At 44.7% G+C, this 18,481-nt stretch overlaps 1 protein-coding gene across 4 annotated transcripts in view; it reads left to right on the top strand.

Moving 5' to 3' along the window:
- The window catches only part of FXR1 (FMR1 autosomal homolog 1), a 290,993-nt gene that overhangs the window by 163,368 nt on the left and 109,144 nt on the right, over positions 1–18,481 (top strand). For all 4 annotated transcript variants that reach the window (XM_086944361.1, XM_086944363.1, XM_086944362.1 and 1 more), the window contains exons 9-12: positions 229–307; positions 2,351–2,460; positions 2,779–2,865; positions 3,042–3,249. In XM_086944361.1, the coding sequence (XP_086800487.1) occupies positions 229–307; positions 2,351–2,460; positions 2,779–2,865; positions 3,042–3,249 (484 nt within the window). The remainder of the gene's footprint in view (positions 1–228; positions 308–2,350; positions 2,461–2,778; positions 2,866–3,041; positions 3,250–18,481) is intronic.

Genomic DNA, 18,481 nt, shown 5'->3' with positions numbered 1-18,481 from the left:
CATATCTGTATGTGGTACATAGAGGCAGCAGTTAGTCATTGCTGTAGATTTACTACAGACATTAGATTATATACAAACGTTCCGAAGAGAACGGAAGGCATTACAGCAATGCAACAGCAGGTGTTGTACACAGTACTAAAGATCCTGCATACATGGGGCTTAAATCAAAATATTTTTTAGATATCTACTAGAGGTAATTAATGGAGAGCTATTCTTTTTCTCATCTAGAGTGCAGAAGCAGTAAAAAAAGCTAGAAGCTATTTGGAATTTGTGGAGGATTTCATTCAGGTCCCTCGAAACCTTGTGGGTATGTATAATAGGTAGAGATTTCAATTAATTTACTATTATTGATTTGCCGTATTTGGAAGTGAGGTGTGTACAATATGCAATTGAAAAAATGAACAAGGCCATAGGCCAGTCCCTGCATCAGAAAGGGGTGGGGCCCTCAGATTTGAAATACAGGGCTTGGCCATGTCTAGGTCTTGCCAATTAACCACTTTGAATAGGTGTGTGGAATGAAGGACTTGTTGGAAAACCAGGCGCTGAGCCAATAACACATTGGTTACTGGAGAATAGCTGCTAAGGAACTGGAAAAATTGATTTAAGCGAACCAGTTAACAAATAACCTACTTGCCGGCATTTTTAAAAAAAATGTATTGAATTACTTGACAGCTTTTTAACTGTGGTCACGTCTCACGCTTCTCATATTATAAAAAATACTCATTTAATGTATTGTGTTTTGTGATGGTTTGCCATCCTTTTACGATTTTTTAACGAATCAATGAAAGTATACTTGACTTGACTTTGGTTACTGTAGAAGTGGGCTCAAGTCTCAACAGCATTCACAAATTGTGTGAGGTGATAAGCAATTCAATGAATGGGAATTTGCTATTACTTTACTTATTTTAACTTGCACATTGCAGTGCTTTTTTTGGATTCGTGTCTAAACCATAATGTCCCTTCTGCGTTTGTTTTAGGTTTTGTTTGTTATAGCATGTATTCTGCATTATGTAATTCTTTGCACGTGCAGGGTCCTAGAAACGGTTTTAAAATGTAGATTTATTTCAAATTGAAAATGCATCTGTTTAAACATGCTTATAATAGGCAACATTCATTGATTTATGTTATATTTTTTTAACTCCATGGCTGCTAAGGCAATTCCCCTCCTGTGCTGGGAAATTGCTATTTTCATTGTTTTATGACGAGCTGGGCTCGTCATCAGTGTATGAGGAGGCTACACCATGACGAGCCCAGCTCGTCATGAGTGTGGAAGGGGTTAAAACACAGTCCTTATATTTTTAAACACATTTTAAATGTAGAGCCTAATGTAAGCTGTAAACTGAATGCTAAGTAACAGCCAAGAGGTCAGTAACACAATTGCTTTTTGAAGTTTTAAAAGTAAGGGGACTGAAGTAAATAACATTTCAGGCATGGTTCTGTTCTATTTGAGACAGATGTTTCTGGATTCAGGAAGAAAACCTATGATGAGAACCAGGATTTCAGGTTCTTAACTTGTTCTTCACTCTCATGGGATTCTTTCTGATATCCATAAACAGTATAATAGAGTAGCACGATAAAATAAACCCTGTTAGTGGGTGGTAAACCAAAACATAGAATTAAAAACAGCTAAAAAATATATCTGAAAAGCCTCCGGAGAGATGTCTGAAAACCTCAGTTTTGGTGTCCGATTAGTGTAACAGGCAAATGAAATGCACCTCTGTGGCATTGTACCTCTGTCTGATTTACCCTTGTGTTGTATCAGATGTCACACAGGTTTTGGCCTCGATATTCCCCTTGCCTCCTTTCCTTTTGCTCAGGCAATATCCTTCCAGTTGTTCGATGGATATGGGCAGTATAGTGCGAGTGTCACAAGCGGAGACTGAGAAAGTCTAATTGTATTTTTTCCTCCATACTGATTAGTGATCTTTAGCATCCTGAGAGTGAGTCTTTTATTCCTGACATCTCCAAAACACCTGTCTACAGTTAATCTTGGTATGCCGCCTTTCCCAGAAGCTGCAAATAGAAATTGCATATTTCATGTCAACTTATTAATTTTTAAGTTTAGAATAATGAGACTGGATGACATTCAAACTCTTCCTTGCGTGGACAGTTCCCCAATAAAACTGTCATGTATGTCTCTTTAGTGCATCTACAGTTTTAGATGTTGCACAAGGGCTGTGTGATTAAGACACTTCTTCTGAAGTAAGGGTAATAATCAATAATGAAGCCGATTATCTAAAAAGAATAAAGCCTTTGAATAGTTTGTCAGGTTTTTCCTTGCACTGCCTTCATAAAAATGTTTTGCTGTTTTGGCCATTACCTTTAAGAGTACATATTTATTTTTCTATAGGCAAAGTGATTGGGAAGAACGGAAAAGTGATTCAAGAAATTGTGGACAAATCTGGAGTCGTTCGGGTGAGAATTGAAGGAGACAATGAAAACAAACTACCCAGAGAAGATGTGAGTTATGTTTTAGGTTTCCTTCGATGTAGGTTTATAATTCTGTGTGCACAAATATTTGACAAGAATAAAAATGTTATTGCATTAAATGTTAGGTGGTTACTGCGTTGTCCTAATTTGTTGATATAGAAAGACCTGTCACAACGAAATTTGCATGTTGATGTAGCGAGTTAAATTTGGTGGCATTTTTATTGAAATTTCACAATGCTATACAAATCTTAAATTGTAGTATTAAGGGTCACGCACAGAGGTATTTATCTTTAAATGTTTTGCTTAAAAAAATGCCTTTAATGCATGTTTTGTTTTTCTCTTTTACAGGGGATGGTTCCCTTTGTATTTGTCGGCACTAAGGAAAGCATTGGAAATGTGCAGGTTCTTCTGGAATACCACATTGCTTACTTAAAGGTATCGTCTTGTTGATGCCTCTTTTCTCAGTGCATGAAGTGAAAAATTATACTTGTATCTTAGTGCTCAGTCATCTTAAATTTGTTGTTTTTGTCTGAAATGTCCGTAGATACACTCATTGGTATCCTTTCTTGTTAGAATATAACTCAACTTTTCCTTTCTTGCTATGTATACAGGAAGTAGAGCAATTAAGGATGGAAAGGTTACAGATCGATGAACAGTTGCGCCAGATTGGTATGGCTTTCAGACCACCTTCTAGCCGAGGAACTGAAAAAGAGAAAGGTTATACGACTGATGAAAGTACTGTTTCCTCGGTTCGTGGCGGCAGGTCATATAGCGGAAGAGGGAGAGGTCGAAGGGGCCCCAACTATACATCTGGTTATGGTAATTCATTTAAATAATTTTTTTGGGGGAAAAGTAATTACTCATAAATAAAATTCGACCAACGTGGGTGTTGATACTGCACAATTGTCTAGATACTATTAGGGTTTCTAACTAATTCCTTAAATAGTTTCATTTTAGCAGCAGAAATATTCTCTTCCATAAATGTCTGAAACTAATATCAGTTATTCCTTTGAATGGCACAACCTACGAAACTCATTTCTGAAAGCAAAAAGCTGTTGCATAGTGATGCGCACGACTGTGGTGTTCTTCCCATGCTGTGCACAAGTTATAATGTACAATTCACTTATTTCGTCTTTAAGTCTATAAGTAAAACAGCAGGTTGAAACATTTTTCACAATGATTTCATTAAAAATATTCAGTGAACTGCAGAAAAAAAACCATAAGAGATGGATTAAATCTTAAATTGTTTGAATGGACAATCAGTAAAATAGTTGCATCTATTTCGAGCACTGCACAATTTCACCTTAGATTTTATTTTGCTCCTGATCCTCACTGGTACATATGTCAAAATTCACCTTTTGTGCTAGACGTTAAAAATGTGATTATTGTGAACCTGTTCAATGAGGTTAGTAGCAGCAGTGATTAACACATTTCATGGGGACCTTGTAAACAAACTGTACACATTCTGTGGGATATAGAGGTTATTGGGCGAATAGCCAACATACAGACCAATAAGGGAATATTGTGAAATATTTTAAAGATTATTTGATCAATCACGTAGGCCTAAGGACCTATCATTACCAAATATACGCTGGCTACTGCACATCCTGTTAAAAAAAAATAATTTGAGTTGTAAATTCTAAAGCTGCCTTTGAGAGGAGAACCAACAGGCCCTATGTGCTAGAATCAAAGCACCACTAACCTCTGGATCTGGATGTTTCTGAGGGAACTTTGTGGATCCTACCAGTCTCCTTCCCTGTAGAGACTTTTGAACACATGCAAGGCTGCGCTCAGCACTGATGGCAAAGGTGGAGGAGGGGGATAGGAATATGAGCGAGTGCGCACAAGAGACATCAGTTGTTAGTCCTACAGCTCGTCTTGTCAGATAGACATTCTCAGATTTCTTTGAGCCGCTCACAAGTGACTGCTTGTTTTTTAATATGAAACAGAACACAAGACTACTAATACTTTCTGCTCTTTATTTTTAAAATACATGCCTTTTATTTTTCATTTACATATGAGTGGGAATATTGTACAGGTAATATGAAGGAGGACACACTAAACATCCAGTCTATCAATGACACAGTAGCGTTATCTTTCTAGACCCAAGAGGAGAGTCCCTAGACTGGTCTTGTTCCAGAAACAAAGGTTCATACAGGAGTTGTTCATATAACACTGTGGAAACAAAAGAGAAAGTTGTTGCAGCACAAATTTGAGCATGTGACAGAATACCAGTAAGTAGGAGCGAGGAATAATACAGGCCCAGCTGGAATCCCACAATCCAACTAGGTAACCTCTAATTCTCTTCCAGGGGATACTCCTCAATAGTCATAAAGTGATTTATCCCCGCCCATGTGCGGGACCCCGGAGCTCATAGCAAAATATATATGTACATACATATACTGGTGTATGTCCGGAAATTAAAGTTTATAAACTTTCAACCCCATACACCAAATATCCGTTTCTTGCCGCAAGAAGAGCAGGCCCTGAAAAGGGCTTTCTTCTGCGATTCCGACATGGACGAAGCCTTTTTATTCGATTCCGACATGGAATAAGGCAGTCGAAGATATTTATCCTTTGAAGAAGGACTTCCAGAGAAGTGTGAAGACGTTGAAGAAAAAACCTGAGGAGCTCAGGTTGGAGACTCCCTAGCACAACGTGCGGTAGAAAATCTGATTCAGGCATGTGAATCTATGAAAGACACCAATACTGGATAACTGCTGTTACAGGTAAGTAACGCATTTCTTCAATGAGGTATTATGTCGAAGAGCGAGTAAGTTAAACATAACTATGTTGGTTCCTACAGTTTTTTCCTCGGTGATCTTCGAAACCATGCAACACCGACTTCAGCCAGACCGCTGCTTCCTCTTGTTCCTGGCATTATAGATCTTGCGACTCAGACTTTTTTAACACCTGCAACGGTGGGTTCTGTACCCTCACGGATAGCTAAGAAATATAATGCCCCTGCTCAGGATCAATTATTTCTTCACTCTGACCTGCATCCAGATTCGCTCATTATTGTGGCAGCGGCTAGGAAGACTTAGTCATCTATGTCTTCCTCCTCAGCACCTCCAGATAGAGACAGCAAACTAATGGATTCCATGGGCAGGAAGATGTGCAACACATCAGCTTCTTTCATTAAGGTCGCCAGTGCCTCCGCTCTATTGGGGAGATACGACAGATCTTTATGGGACTCTCTGGGTCGTTTTGCAGATAAGCTTTCTAAAAAAGATCAGCAAGATTTTTGGGAAATCCTGCAAGAGGGAGGTCTTGTTGCTAACCAAGTTATTAGCGCCTCAGCGGATTCTGCCGATTTAGCTGCTCACGGGTTTGCTCATGGGATGCTCAAGGCGTTTTGCGTGGCTGCGGTTAACTGGCCTTAAGACTGAGGTACAACGAAAGATCACTAACTTACCCTTTAATGGGTCTTCCCTCTTCGGTCCTCATGCGGACAAAGAGATGACTAAAATTAAGGCAGAACTGGACACAGTAAAAGCTGTAGAATTGGAGAAAAAAGTCTTTCGTTGGTGTTTTCGCTCCAATGATATACACCAGTTCCAACAAAAGGGTCAATCATCTCTGTGGTCGTCACAGGGTCACCAGCAACAGCAAAGGTCTCATTTTCAACAAAGACAACCAGGAGGAGGAAGAGGCAACAATAGACAGCAGACCTCTACCTCAAAGCAGCCAGCGAGGCAAAGAGGGGGTACTTCCTCTAAACGTGTTGTCCACTCCGGTAAGAGGAAGTATCGCTGTGTTTCCGGAGGAGTGGAACAAGATAACAAACGACAAATGGGTGTTAAATATTGTCAAACATGGATAGCTACTATGTTTCAAGAGCCCACCTCCTTCGATTCCTCCGAGGGAACACTGCTTTTGTCATCCCTTCCTCCACAAAGAAGTAAGCAGTCTTCTGCTGAAAAAAGCCATAGAACATGTTCCAGTTCATCAGAGAACCCAGGGGATATACTCTCGATATTTCCTGGTCCAGAAAAGAGGTCCTTCTGTGGAGTACAGGCCTATTCTGGATCTTCGCATCTTAAACAAATATATCCGAAAAGAAATGTTTTGGATGCTTGCTCTACACCAGATCTTCCGTCATTTACATCAAGGAGACTGGATGTGCTCCATAGATTTGCAGGACGCCGATTTCCACATTCCAGTGTCCAGGAAGCATCGAAAGTTTCTCCGTTTCCAGGTGGCTCTGCGCCATTATCAGTTTCGATTTTAGCCATTCTGAATCAAGTCAGCCCCAAGAACCTTTTCAAAGTGCATGGCAGTGGTAGCGGCTTTTCTTCGCAAACGAGGAATTTTCATTAACCCGTACCTCAACGACTGGCTTCTGAAGAGTTCCACTCCATCTCTACTTCAGTCGACTCTGTCCTACAGCCTCCACATTCTGAGCAGAATGGGTCTACAAGTCAATTTAAAAAAATTGATTCTCAACTCCCCTCAGAACATTCACTACCTAGGATTGTCTCTGGACACCGTGGAAGGAAGCGTGTGTCCTTCGGAGGAGAGATTTGCATCTATCAGGAAGAAATCTCAGGAGCTCCTGCAGTCTCTCCACCCTTCGGTCAGACAAGTGTCCTCTCTCCTGGGATCCATGGCCTCGTGCATCTTCGTCCCCAATGCCCAGTTGCACATGCATCCCCTTCAGCAGGCTCTGGAGGACCAGTGGGCACAGGCTTCAGAAAGTTGGGTGGATCGGATTACTCTTCCCCAGTCTGCCAAGGACTCATCAGGTGGTGGACAAAGAGGTCACATCTACTGAAAGGTGTTCTCTCTCACCAAGAGACTCCAACACAAACTATTGTTACGGACGCCTCCCTGTAGGGCTGGGGTCCTCCTATGGATCAACTTCAGGTGCAAGGTCTGTGGTCGGACACAGAGAAGGTTTACATATCAACTTTCTGGAACTGAGGGCTGTCCAGCTGGCTCTCAAATCCTTCTTTCCGTCTCTGAGATCCAACTCCCTCTTGATTCAGACAGACCACACAACAACAATATTTTATCTGAACAAGCAGGGCGGCACGAGGTCCAGAATTCTGTCCCAGGAGGCACAAGCAATCTGGAGGTGGTTACTGGCAGGACATCTAACCATCAAGGCAGTCCACATTCTGGGTGTCTTAAACATCCAGGTGGACTTTTTAAGCAGAGAGTTCGTAGAAGCGCACGACTGGGTGCTCAACAACGAAGTTGCTCAGGACATTTTTCAAAGATGGGTTTTCCAGACATAGACTTATTTTCAGACGCAACAAACGTCAAATGCCCCGCCTACGCATCCAGGTTTCACCAAACGGGTTCAAGCGGGAATGCGCTGTGGATAAGCTGGTCTCAGAGCTTGCTTTACACCTTTCCCCCACTACCTCTCATATCAGCAGTGATCACCAAATCCTGCAAGACCAACTCCAGGATGATACTGATCGCTCCGGAGTGGCCACGTCAGTGGTGGTACCCGGACCGTCTTCAACTCTCCGAGGTTCCACACCGGAGGTTGCCTTGCCGTCCGGACCTGCTGTCCAAGAGCCAGGGGAGAGTGTTTCATCCCAGCCTTCCTTCGCTCAGGCTGACAGCATGGCTCCTGAAGTCTTGCAATATGGGCACTTAGACTTACCAGCTGACCGTATGAACATCCTCAAGGAATCTAAGAGACCTTCTACTAGAGCTTCCTACACTTTCAAATGGAAGCAGTTCTACATATGGTGTTTGAATAATGGGCATGACCCGGTTAGAGGGCAAGAACATGTCATTCTGCCGTATCTGTTATATCTGGCTAAGTTGGGTCTGCAGTTCTCCTCTATTAAGGTACACTTAGCAGCGATCACAGCGTACAGAAAGTCACCTACACAGGGTTCCTTTTTTAAGATGCCAGTGGTGAAAGATTTTCTGGAAGGTTTAAAAAAGGTGTATCCACAAGTACGAGCTCCTTCTCCGTGGGAGCTCAATGTGGTCCTTACCAATCTGATGGAAGCACCCTTTGAACCAATGCACAAGTCTTCCGTACAGGACTTATCTTGGAGAGTGGCCTTGGTGGCAATTACGTCCGCTCATATAGTAAGCAAATTACAAGCTCTGTGCTGAAAGGAACCCTACATGGTGTTTCATTCGAATAGGGTAGTTCTTAGAACTCATCCTAGTTTTCTGCCAAAGGTGGTCTCCGATTTCCACATCAATTAGGGAATCACTTTACCTACTTTCTTCCCTAATCCTTTGACTTCCCCCGGAAAGCGCCTTGCACTCCTTCAGTCTTAAGAGAGTGTTGAAGTTTTATTTGGACAAACTTAAAGATATTAGAAAGACGGACCGGTTATTTGTCAATTATGGCTGGCTTAGCAGCTTCTAATCGGTCCATCTCAAGATGGATAGTCTCCTGTATTTCCTTGGCCTATCAGTTAGCTAATACATCTCTTCAGGGGAGGCCTAAACGCATTCAATCAGAGGAAAGTCCTCTACTACGGAACTCCTCAGAAACCTTCCCATAGTAGAGATTTGCAAAGCAGCTACATGGCGGTTGGTTCATACTTTATCTCGCCATTACCGCTTGGATTCAGATGCTCTGGCAGATCAAGCATCTCTGAGAAATCTATTTGATTAATTGTTGGTAGCACTTGTATCATGGTTGTTTTTATTCCTGGTGCTACATTGCTCGTCCGCGAAGTGTGGGGTATGTGCTCTCTTATTCGAGACCGGCAGGACAAAAGAGGCAGCAATCTGCTGGAAAGTCCCAAGACTCTAATAGGAGACAATGAAGAACATCAGGCCCCTGCTACCATAGTCCCACACCACGATCACGTCTTCTTCGCATCCTTTCAGAAATGGAACTCCATTTCTTCAGACAGATGGGTACTAGACATTTTCCAACATGGCCATATGCTAGAATTCATTCGGCATCCTTGAAATATTCCACAGCGCAAAGTTCTGCTCCGTCACTTTCCGGGTCTCAAGAAGGAAATACATTTGCTTCTTCTCAAGCAGGCGATAGAGGAAGTGCCCCATAACCATCATATTATTCCTGCTTCTTTCTCATCAAAAAGCAAAATTGGAAATGGAGGCAGGTCGTGGACCTTGGAATGCTGAACAAGTTCATAAAGAGTCAATCTTTCAGGATGCTCTCTCTTCAGGCGATTCTTCTTCTAATGGAGAAAGGGAATTTTCTGACGTCTCTCGATCTCCTCAATGCCTATTTTCATGTTACCATTAACACGCAACATCGAATATTTCTCCGGTTCACGGGTGGCAGGGCGCCATTATCAATTCAAAGTACTCCCTTTTACTTTAAAGTCTGCTCCTGGGCACCAATAGCAGCCTTCTTAAGACATTCAGGTGTTCCCATATCTGGAAGGTATTTGTGACCTTCATCCTCTTAATGCCTTCCTGTGGAAGGACAAATTCAAGATGATCACCCTGGCCCAAGTCTTGAATGCACTCAAACACAAACCTTTTGTTCACTTTCTCATGGACTTCTGAATGTCCCCGTGATCAGACGAGCAAGAAAAGGGGACCATTCTTATTCTTGTGTACCTAAACGGTGGAATGGCCTCCTATATCCCTGAAATTTAAACAGTTAGAAGTATAGTTCAAGAAACTATTGAAAACATATATGTTCTAGAAAGGTTGCTTGTGCCGTCTTGCTCCGCTGGGAAGCCTGACAAGGTAGCCATGTGCTCTACAAAAAATAAGTAGAATAGACTAGAGAGTGGATAATAGTGAAGCTTATTTCCACATCCCTGTCCTGCAGGCCCTCAGGCGCTGCCTGCAGTTAACCGTGATCCAGAAAAACAATGGTTACTGTGGCATATCACTTTATGAGTATTTGATAAACTGGGACTTAATACCAATCCATGTATTAGAGAAAGGGTGGCAGCAAGGAGAGAAAGACACAATTACATCAGTTTCCAACCGTTTTTTTATATGCTTCAAATGACAAAAATAATTAAAATAGTTTTGACTACGACATATAATACAATATACAAAGTGCAATGTGTCCCCAGTGATTTGTGAAGTAACCAAAAAACAACGTGTGTACAGTTAGGTGAACTATACAGGTTACAGTCGTGGCTATTTACAAGAAGGAGACATGACTCAGAGCAATTATTTAAATCAATTGTAGAACAGCTGCTATACAATCATAGGCACTGTGTGAGTCTTATTCGCCTCCAAGTATGTCGACGGCGTTTCGACCCTTAGAATGAGGGTCTCATCAGGACTGGGAGTGAGGGACGTCTATAAAACATAATGTATAATGTGAAATTGTAATTATATGTAGTCACCATGAATATATATAAATATTTTTGGAGAGGTGAAGGAATTTACCTTACAGTGGGCTAATGAAAAGTATGACCCATGCGTGCGGAAGTAAACTGAATTTACTTACAGTGAACCTGGCCGGGCACTGTCGAGGGGCAGACCAAGAAGAGGCATAGAATTAGCCACATACGAAAAACTGTATGGTTTGTATATGGTGCCGCGCCGTTGGAGCAACTTACCACTGTCATAGACACCTTGGTAGGTGTAGTCTATCTGTCTCAGACGGACGATGCCGTCACCGCGCGAAATGACCAGAGATTCTCTGTAATGTAAAAAACGGTGTCTCAATGTTTTGTGAGCTGCGGGTGGCATTGAAATTGCGGGCGCTAATTAGTCAGGGCATTATAATGCATACCTGGGCGCGTTGTCCACTAGCTCGATCGCTGCCTTCCGGAAAATGTGTGGTAACTGGCGGGTGACGTCACCGCGTTTTAAAACGAGCGGCGTTGCGCATGTAATTGAAACAGAAAAGGGACTGTAATGCAGTGTTTACAAATACGGGGAGAAATGATTCCGTATCGATTGCACAAAGGCATAAGGTTGAGAAAAATATAAGGTGTCTGAATAGGGTGGGAACATGTTGGTGTTCAGGAGATGGAATCACGAATAAAAACGGCAGATTTCAAAAGGGCGATAGCATACCATATTTACATTCGCATAAATTTACATATACTTTTCTTATTTTACATAGACACATTTGCTAATAATGGTTTCACAAAGCACGCATAGTATTCAATAGAATCATTTGATCAATTAAACATCGCGTAATCAACCCTTATGTACACAGTGTCACAACTTATTACATTGTAGGTATATACATGTTCATGTTATCTTCTCATCATGATGATACACAGTTAAGTGTGTATCATCTATCCCCAAATTCACATCAGTATCCCATCGCATCAAAGAGCTCCACTGGCTCCCAATCAGGAGCCGAATAAAATTCAAGGCTCTTTGTATAGCCTACAAGACCCTTAACTACCCAGGGCCTAAGTTCCTAAAAATAGCTCTTCATCCTGTGGAGCATCGCAGAACACTTCGATCCTCTACAACCTGTATGCTGTCTGTCCCTCGGACAAAAAAAGCCACCTGGGGAGACAGGTGCTTCACTACAGCCACTGCTAAATTATGGAACACCCTCCCATTGCATATCAAAACTGCCCCCACCCTCATTAAATTCCGAAAGAGCCTCAAGACATGGCTTTTTTCCTCTGTTTAACCACCCTCAAAGAGTAAGGAGTTCTCTGATCACCAGCGCCGAGACACCTGTATGGGTATTTGCGCGCTTTAAAAATAGCAAAAATAAATAAATAAATAAATTGGACCATACTCATTAGACCAATCTATACTCGTAGTACTGGGCTCTAATACTGGTATCATTAGTAAACACGGTATCACTTAGATCACTCTAAACGATCTTTACAATGTAGTACACAGTTTCTGACATTACAGTTCTTGTTGACAAGGTAGATATTATTGCCAAGTATTAATTAGGTCAATGTAGGGACAAAGCTCCTCCATTCATCAGCGGAGTTCAATCCCTCATTAATTGAATTGATTTTATCTATCCAATGGCATTCACGGCGTTGTAGAATCTGAGTAATATCACCACCTCTCTCGGGTAATGACTTTTAATTGATCAAATGATTCTATTGAATACTATGCGTGCTTTGTGAAACCATTATTAACAAATGTGTCTATGTAAAATATGAAAAGTATATGTAAATTTATGCGAATGTAAATATGGTTCGCTATCGCCCTTTTGAAATCTGCCGTTTTTATTCGTGATTCCATCTCCTGAACACCAACATGTTCCCACCCTATTCAGACACCTTATATTTTTCTCAACCTTATGCCTTTGTGCAATCGATACGGAATCATTTCTCCCCGTATTTGTAAACATTGCATTACAGTCCCTATTCTGTTTCAATTACGTGCGCAATGCCGCGCGTTTTAAAGCGCAGTGACGTCACCCGCCAGATACCACACATTTTCCGGAAGGCAGCGATCGAGCTGGTGGACAACGCGCCCAGGTATGCATTATAATGCCTTGACTAATTAGCGCCCGCAATTTCAATGCCACCCACAGCTCACAAAACATTGAGATACCGTTTTTTAGGTCTCGCCTGTCGATGCGCATGCGCATCGAGCAAGGCGAGAGTATTGCGAGTTATCCACTCTTTATCTACACTGCAAGGAATCGTGGCGATTCCTTGCAGTGCCCGTGACTTTTAAGGTCAATGCGCATGCGCATTAAGCTTATGCGCATGCGCATTGACCTTAAAAGTCAAGGGCGCGTGCATGTCCGTCTTTGTTTACCCGCTCCGCCCCCTCCCGCCGTGTCGCCTTGCCTACTCTCTTCCACAGCCTCCCCCAGCTCCGCCCCCTCACTACTTGATTGCACGGCCGCTAGGCCGTGCCTCCCCTACTCTCCTCCCCCCTCCTCCTCTCCTCCCCTGCCTGCCTGCCGTGTCGCACCTCTCCCCTCTCCGCCCCCTCCCCCGTTCCGCCCCCTCCCCTTCCCGCCGTGTCGCATTTCTCCTCCCCCCTCCCCTCTCTTCCCTCCGGCTTGTCTTCAGTACTTGCGAAGGCATAACAAACTGTGGGGCTTTGTTGCCCTCATTGCATTGGTATTGAAAGAACAGGCTTCAGATGGCCCTAAGCAAGGCTTATACATGAAGCAAAGAAGAGCGGATTTAGCCATACTGATAAAGAATCATATTTCATTACCTTTGAAGAAAACTTGGTCTGATCAAGGATGGGTTGGCGTTACAGCTCTTATCTACGATGAACCCGTAACACTGATCAATATCTACGCCCCAGGTTGCTGGCGGCAGTGCAGCAGGCCCTTCTGATGGTTGGGGACAACTGGAACAGTCCCTCCTTGCTGCTGCCATGTGTCCTTTTGGCCACGCGCACCGGGATTCGATCTTTTACCGGCGGCGTGACACTCTTTTCCTCATTAGATGGGATGCACTTTTTTTCCCCTCATTCTGCTTTGGCAAAGGCAGCTGCGTGTTTATTTTCCCATCGAGCTTTAACTTCAAGTGAAAGCTCGATGGGAAAATAAAAATGTGGCTGCCTTTGCGGTATCGCGCTTGTTATGCTTTGACGGTGCTTCCCATGGAGGAACGTTGCTTAAAGCCCTCTTTGCAAGTGACCTTCGTGTAGTGTGCGCTCCAGCTTTCCGTTGGCGTGCGTGTGACGCAACACGCCTCAGCGGATTAGTGCGCGAGAGTGCCCGGAGCGGTAGCGCTGTATGCACACTCGGCGCTGTTTCTGCGTACAGTAATTATGAATAAATAACTGGCTTGCAAACCTACAAACCTGGGTCCTGGTCCTCATTTGGTGGAAGTAAGCAACATTACACTTAGTTACTTACTGCTACTCACTCACTAAGAAGCTCCGGGATAATGTGTGCGGCCGCAGCCTAGTGGCCAAAGGCTGGTCTCATGAAACACTCCCTCCATCCCCCATTCCCCACCTTTCTTCTGACGCAGGAAAAATGTCAATTGAGTTGGAATCTGACAACATGGAGGCTGCAGGAGATTTAAAGGCGCCACCTCCCTCCTGCTTCCAGGCTGACAGCGAATCCTGCACCCTTGGCCGATGGGGTGGGTGTGTTGAGCACGCACATTGCTCCCCGTTTGTAAATAGTGGTTTGTTTCCCCACCACCCCTTTCCAAAATGGCCTGGGTGCCTGCACACTCTTCTGACATGTGAGATTTCCATTTGCACGTATGGGACCATATGACCTGTGTTTTTATAGGGTGCTGTCTCAGTTCTCAACCACTCACTCACCCTCACTCACCCTCACCCTCACTCACCCTCAACCCCTCACCTACCCTCACCCTCACTCACCCTCAACCCCTCACCCTCACCCTCACTCACCCTCAACACCTCACCCTCACTCACCCTCAACACCTCACCCTCACTCACCCTCAACCCCTCACCCTCACTCACCCTCAACCCCTCACCCTCAACCCCTCACTCACCCTCACTCATCCTCACTCACCCTCAACCCCTCACCCTCACTCACCCTCACTCACCCTCAACCCCTCACCCTCACCCTCACTCACCCTCACCCTCAACCCCTCACCCTCACTCACCCTCAATCACCCTCAACCCCTCACCCTCAATCACCCTCAACCCCTCACCCTCACCCACCTTCACTCACCCTCACCCTCACCCTCACTCACCCTCACTCACACTCACCCTCACTCACCCTCACCCACCCTCAACCCCTCATCCTCACTCACCCTCAACCCCTCATCCTCACTCACCCTCAACCCCTCACCCTCACTCACCCTCAACCCCTCACCCTCACTCACCCCCACTCACCCTCAACCCCTCACCCTCAACCCCTCACCCTCAACCCCTCACCCTCACTCACCCTCACCCTCACTCACCCTCAACCCCTCACCCACCCTCAACCCCTCACCCTCAATCCCTCACCCTCACTCACCCACACTCACCCTCACTCACCCACCCTCACTCACCCTCACTCACCTTCACCCTCACTCACCCTCAACCCCTCACCCACCCCCACTCACCCTCAACCCCTCACCCTCAACCCCTCACCCTCCCTCACCCTCATTCACCCTCAACCCCTCACCCTCACTCACCCTCAACCCCTCACCCTCACTCACCCTCAACCCCTCACCCTCAATCCCTCACCCTCACCCACACTCACCCACACTCACCCACCCTCACTCACACTCACTCACACTCACACTCACCCACCCTCACTCACCCTCACCCTCACTCACCCTCACCCTCACTCACCCTCACTCACCCTCACCCTCACTCACCCTCAACCCCTCACCCTCACTCACCCTCAACCCCTCACCCACCCTCAACCCCTCACCCTCACTCACCCTCAACCCCTCACCCTCAACCCCTCACTCACCCTCACTCACCCTCACCCTCAACCCCTCACTCACCCTCACTCACCCTCACCCTCAACCCCTCAGCCTCACCCTCACTCACCCTCAACCCCTCACCCTCACTCACCCTCACTCACCCTCAACCTCATGCTAAAGATTTACAAAAAAACCCATAAACAATTCTAAAAGCACTAACTCTAATGCTGCGAGACCTATTGCATTTCTAATGCTTGTTTACATTACAGAGAATCTCTGGTCATTTTGCGCGGTGACGGCATTGTCCGTCTGAGACAGATAGACTACACCTACCAAGGTGTCTATGACAGTGGTAAGTTGCTCCAACCGCGCTGCACCATATACAAACCATACAGTTTTTCGTATGTGGCTAATTCTATGCCTCTTCTTTGTCTGCCCCTCGACAGTGCCCGGCCGGGTTCACTGTAAGTAAATTCAGTTTACTTCCACAAGCATGGGTCATACTTTTCATTAGCCCACTATAAGGTAAATTCCTTCACCTCTCCAAGAATATTTATATATATTCATGGTGACTACATATAATTACAATTTCACATTATACATTGTTTTATAGACGTCCCTCACTCCCAGTCCTGATGAGACCCTCATTCTAAGGGTCGAAACGCCGTCGACATACTTGGAGGCGAATAAGACTCACACAGTGCCTATGATTGTATAGCAGCTGTTCTACAATTGATTTAAATAATTGCTCTGAGTCATGTCTCCTTCTTGTAAATAGCCACGACTGTAACCTGTATAGTTCACCTAACTGTACACACGTTGTTTTTTGGTTACTTCACAAATCACTGGGGACACATTGCACTTTGTATATTGTATTATATGTCGTAGTCAAAACTATTTTAATTATTTTTGTCATTTGAAGCATATAAAAAAACGGTTGGAAACTGATGTAATTGTGTCTTTCTCTCCTTGCTGCCACCCTTTCTCTAATACTTGGATTGGTATTAAGTCCCAGTTTATCAAATATTCATAAAGTGATATGCCACAGGAACCATTGTTTTTCTGGATAAACGCATTACCCTGGTTCCTTTGTGAGTAGGGTCTCCCTTGTTCTCTTTTTTTGCAGTTAACGGTGAGTCAGGCACATTTTCAGTTCTCTGTTCTGCTCTTTGGGCTCACCAGACATCCACTTGCTCCATAGTCCTACCCGACTCCCTCACAGACGCTCCCTTTGTGAGAGCCATTCTGGACATGCTGCAGTTTAATGCCTATCCCTTGGAACAGAGTGTCCAGGGCATTTGGGCTACGAATCTGATGTTTCAGCCTCTGGCCTGGTTCACAATGAGAAAAACTCTCAGCTGTTGGGACTGATGACCCCCTGCAGTCCTGTTGGTTAAGCCACCCGGTGACATATTTGGCTTTACAAGGTGCCAGTGAGTACAACATTAGGTGGGCCTCTCCAATCATTTCAGAGGAGACCTCAAAAGAGCAGCAGTGGTTGCTGCTAAACTGCCAAAGGTTAAGTGGTAGACCCCTCTCCCTACCCCACTTCGAGTGAACAGTGATGACCGATCCGTCCCTTCAGAGGTGGGGCAGCCACTTGGGAAAGGTAGAAATCGGAGGCGTCTGGTCTAGGACAGGAGTCCTAGCTCCAGATCAGTTTTTCACACAACACCACCGCCATGTGGTATTGCAAGAAACAGGGCGGGGTTGGGTCATTGATCCTGTACCAAGAGGTACTACATCTGATAGACATCTAGCCGCAGATTCCTTAACTTAGAATACCCCCAGGCGTCAGACTGGACCCGTAAAATCATTTGCTGCAGCACCTCCGGGGGACGGCGCCCCACGACCCCGCCCAGACGTCGTCCACGGCAGCGAGGTCATATAAGTCCCTCCCGGCGCGCTGACGTCGGTGTCCTTCTTTTCCGCATGCAACACGGATCCAGAGTATGCGGTTCCTCTGGCCTGTTTTCAGGCCCCTTTTTGCAGCTTCGAGTCTAGAACTGTGTGCGATGCCTTCGGGCTTTAAAATGTGGATGGGGAGAACCTTGGTTCGATCTATTTGCCATCGCTGAGAACGTGCAATATCAGCACTTTTAGAAGGGGTCTCTCCCTCTGACACGCAATTCACCTACAGTGGAACTCTGGACTCTTGTAGGCTTTCCCACCGATATCTCGCCTGCCCCAATTTCAGACAAAGATCATGAACGATCGGGCCTAAGCCATCCTAGTGGCACCGAGTTAGGCAAGGAGAGTGTAGTATCTAGAACTTATGGGCATGAGCATCTGGCCACCAATCATTCTGCTCCTTCTGGAAATTCTTATGTCACAGCAGCAGGGCATCGTCCTGCACCCAGACGTGGGCAATCTTCACCTCCATTCTTCTAGATTGAGTGGCAACAGCTGATCGTGTTGGATCTCCGTTCCAAAGTTGTAGATGTTATCTTGGCATCCAGGCGTCCCTCGACCAAAACACTATACTCCTGCTGTTGGCACAAGTTTGTGGCTTAGTGCAGTACATGGCAAAGTAACCTACTTCAAACTAGATTATCCGAAGTATTGCCTTTTGTGTTGTCCCTAACCCAGCAAGGATTTGCTTTAGATACAATTAAAGGGTTTCTGTCGAGTCTTTCAACATTTGTGGTGCTCCCAGATTAGATCTTTGTTTAAACCACCCATTTGTGATGCAGTTTTTGAAGAATTTGAAGAGTTGACATTTGTTTCTACCCTCCCCCTTTGTCAAGCCTCAGTGGGATCTTAACTTCATCCTCACCTTCCTGTTGTGTACTGCTTTTGAACCTTTACTCAGCCGCCCACTACAGCTTCCCAACCTTAAGACAGTGTTCCACATTGCCATAACATCAGCGCAGTGGTTG

The sequence above is a fragment of the Lissotriton vulgaris genome, chromosome 11, assembly GCF_964263255.1.
Source record: "Lissotriton vulgaris chromosome 11, aLisVul1.2, whole genome shotgun sequence".
NCBI classification, from domain to species: Eukaryota; Metazoa; Chordata; class Amphibia; order Caudata; family Salamandridae; genus Lissotriton; species Lissotriton vulgaris.
This window is presented reverse-complemented; position numbering and strand designations above follow the sequence as displayed.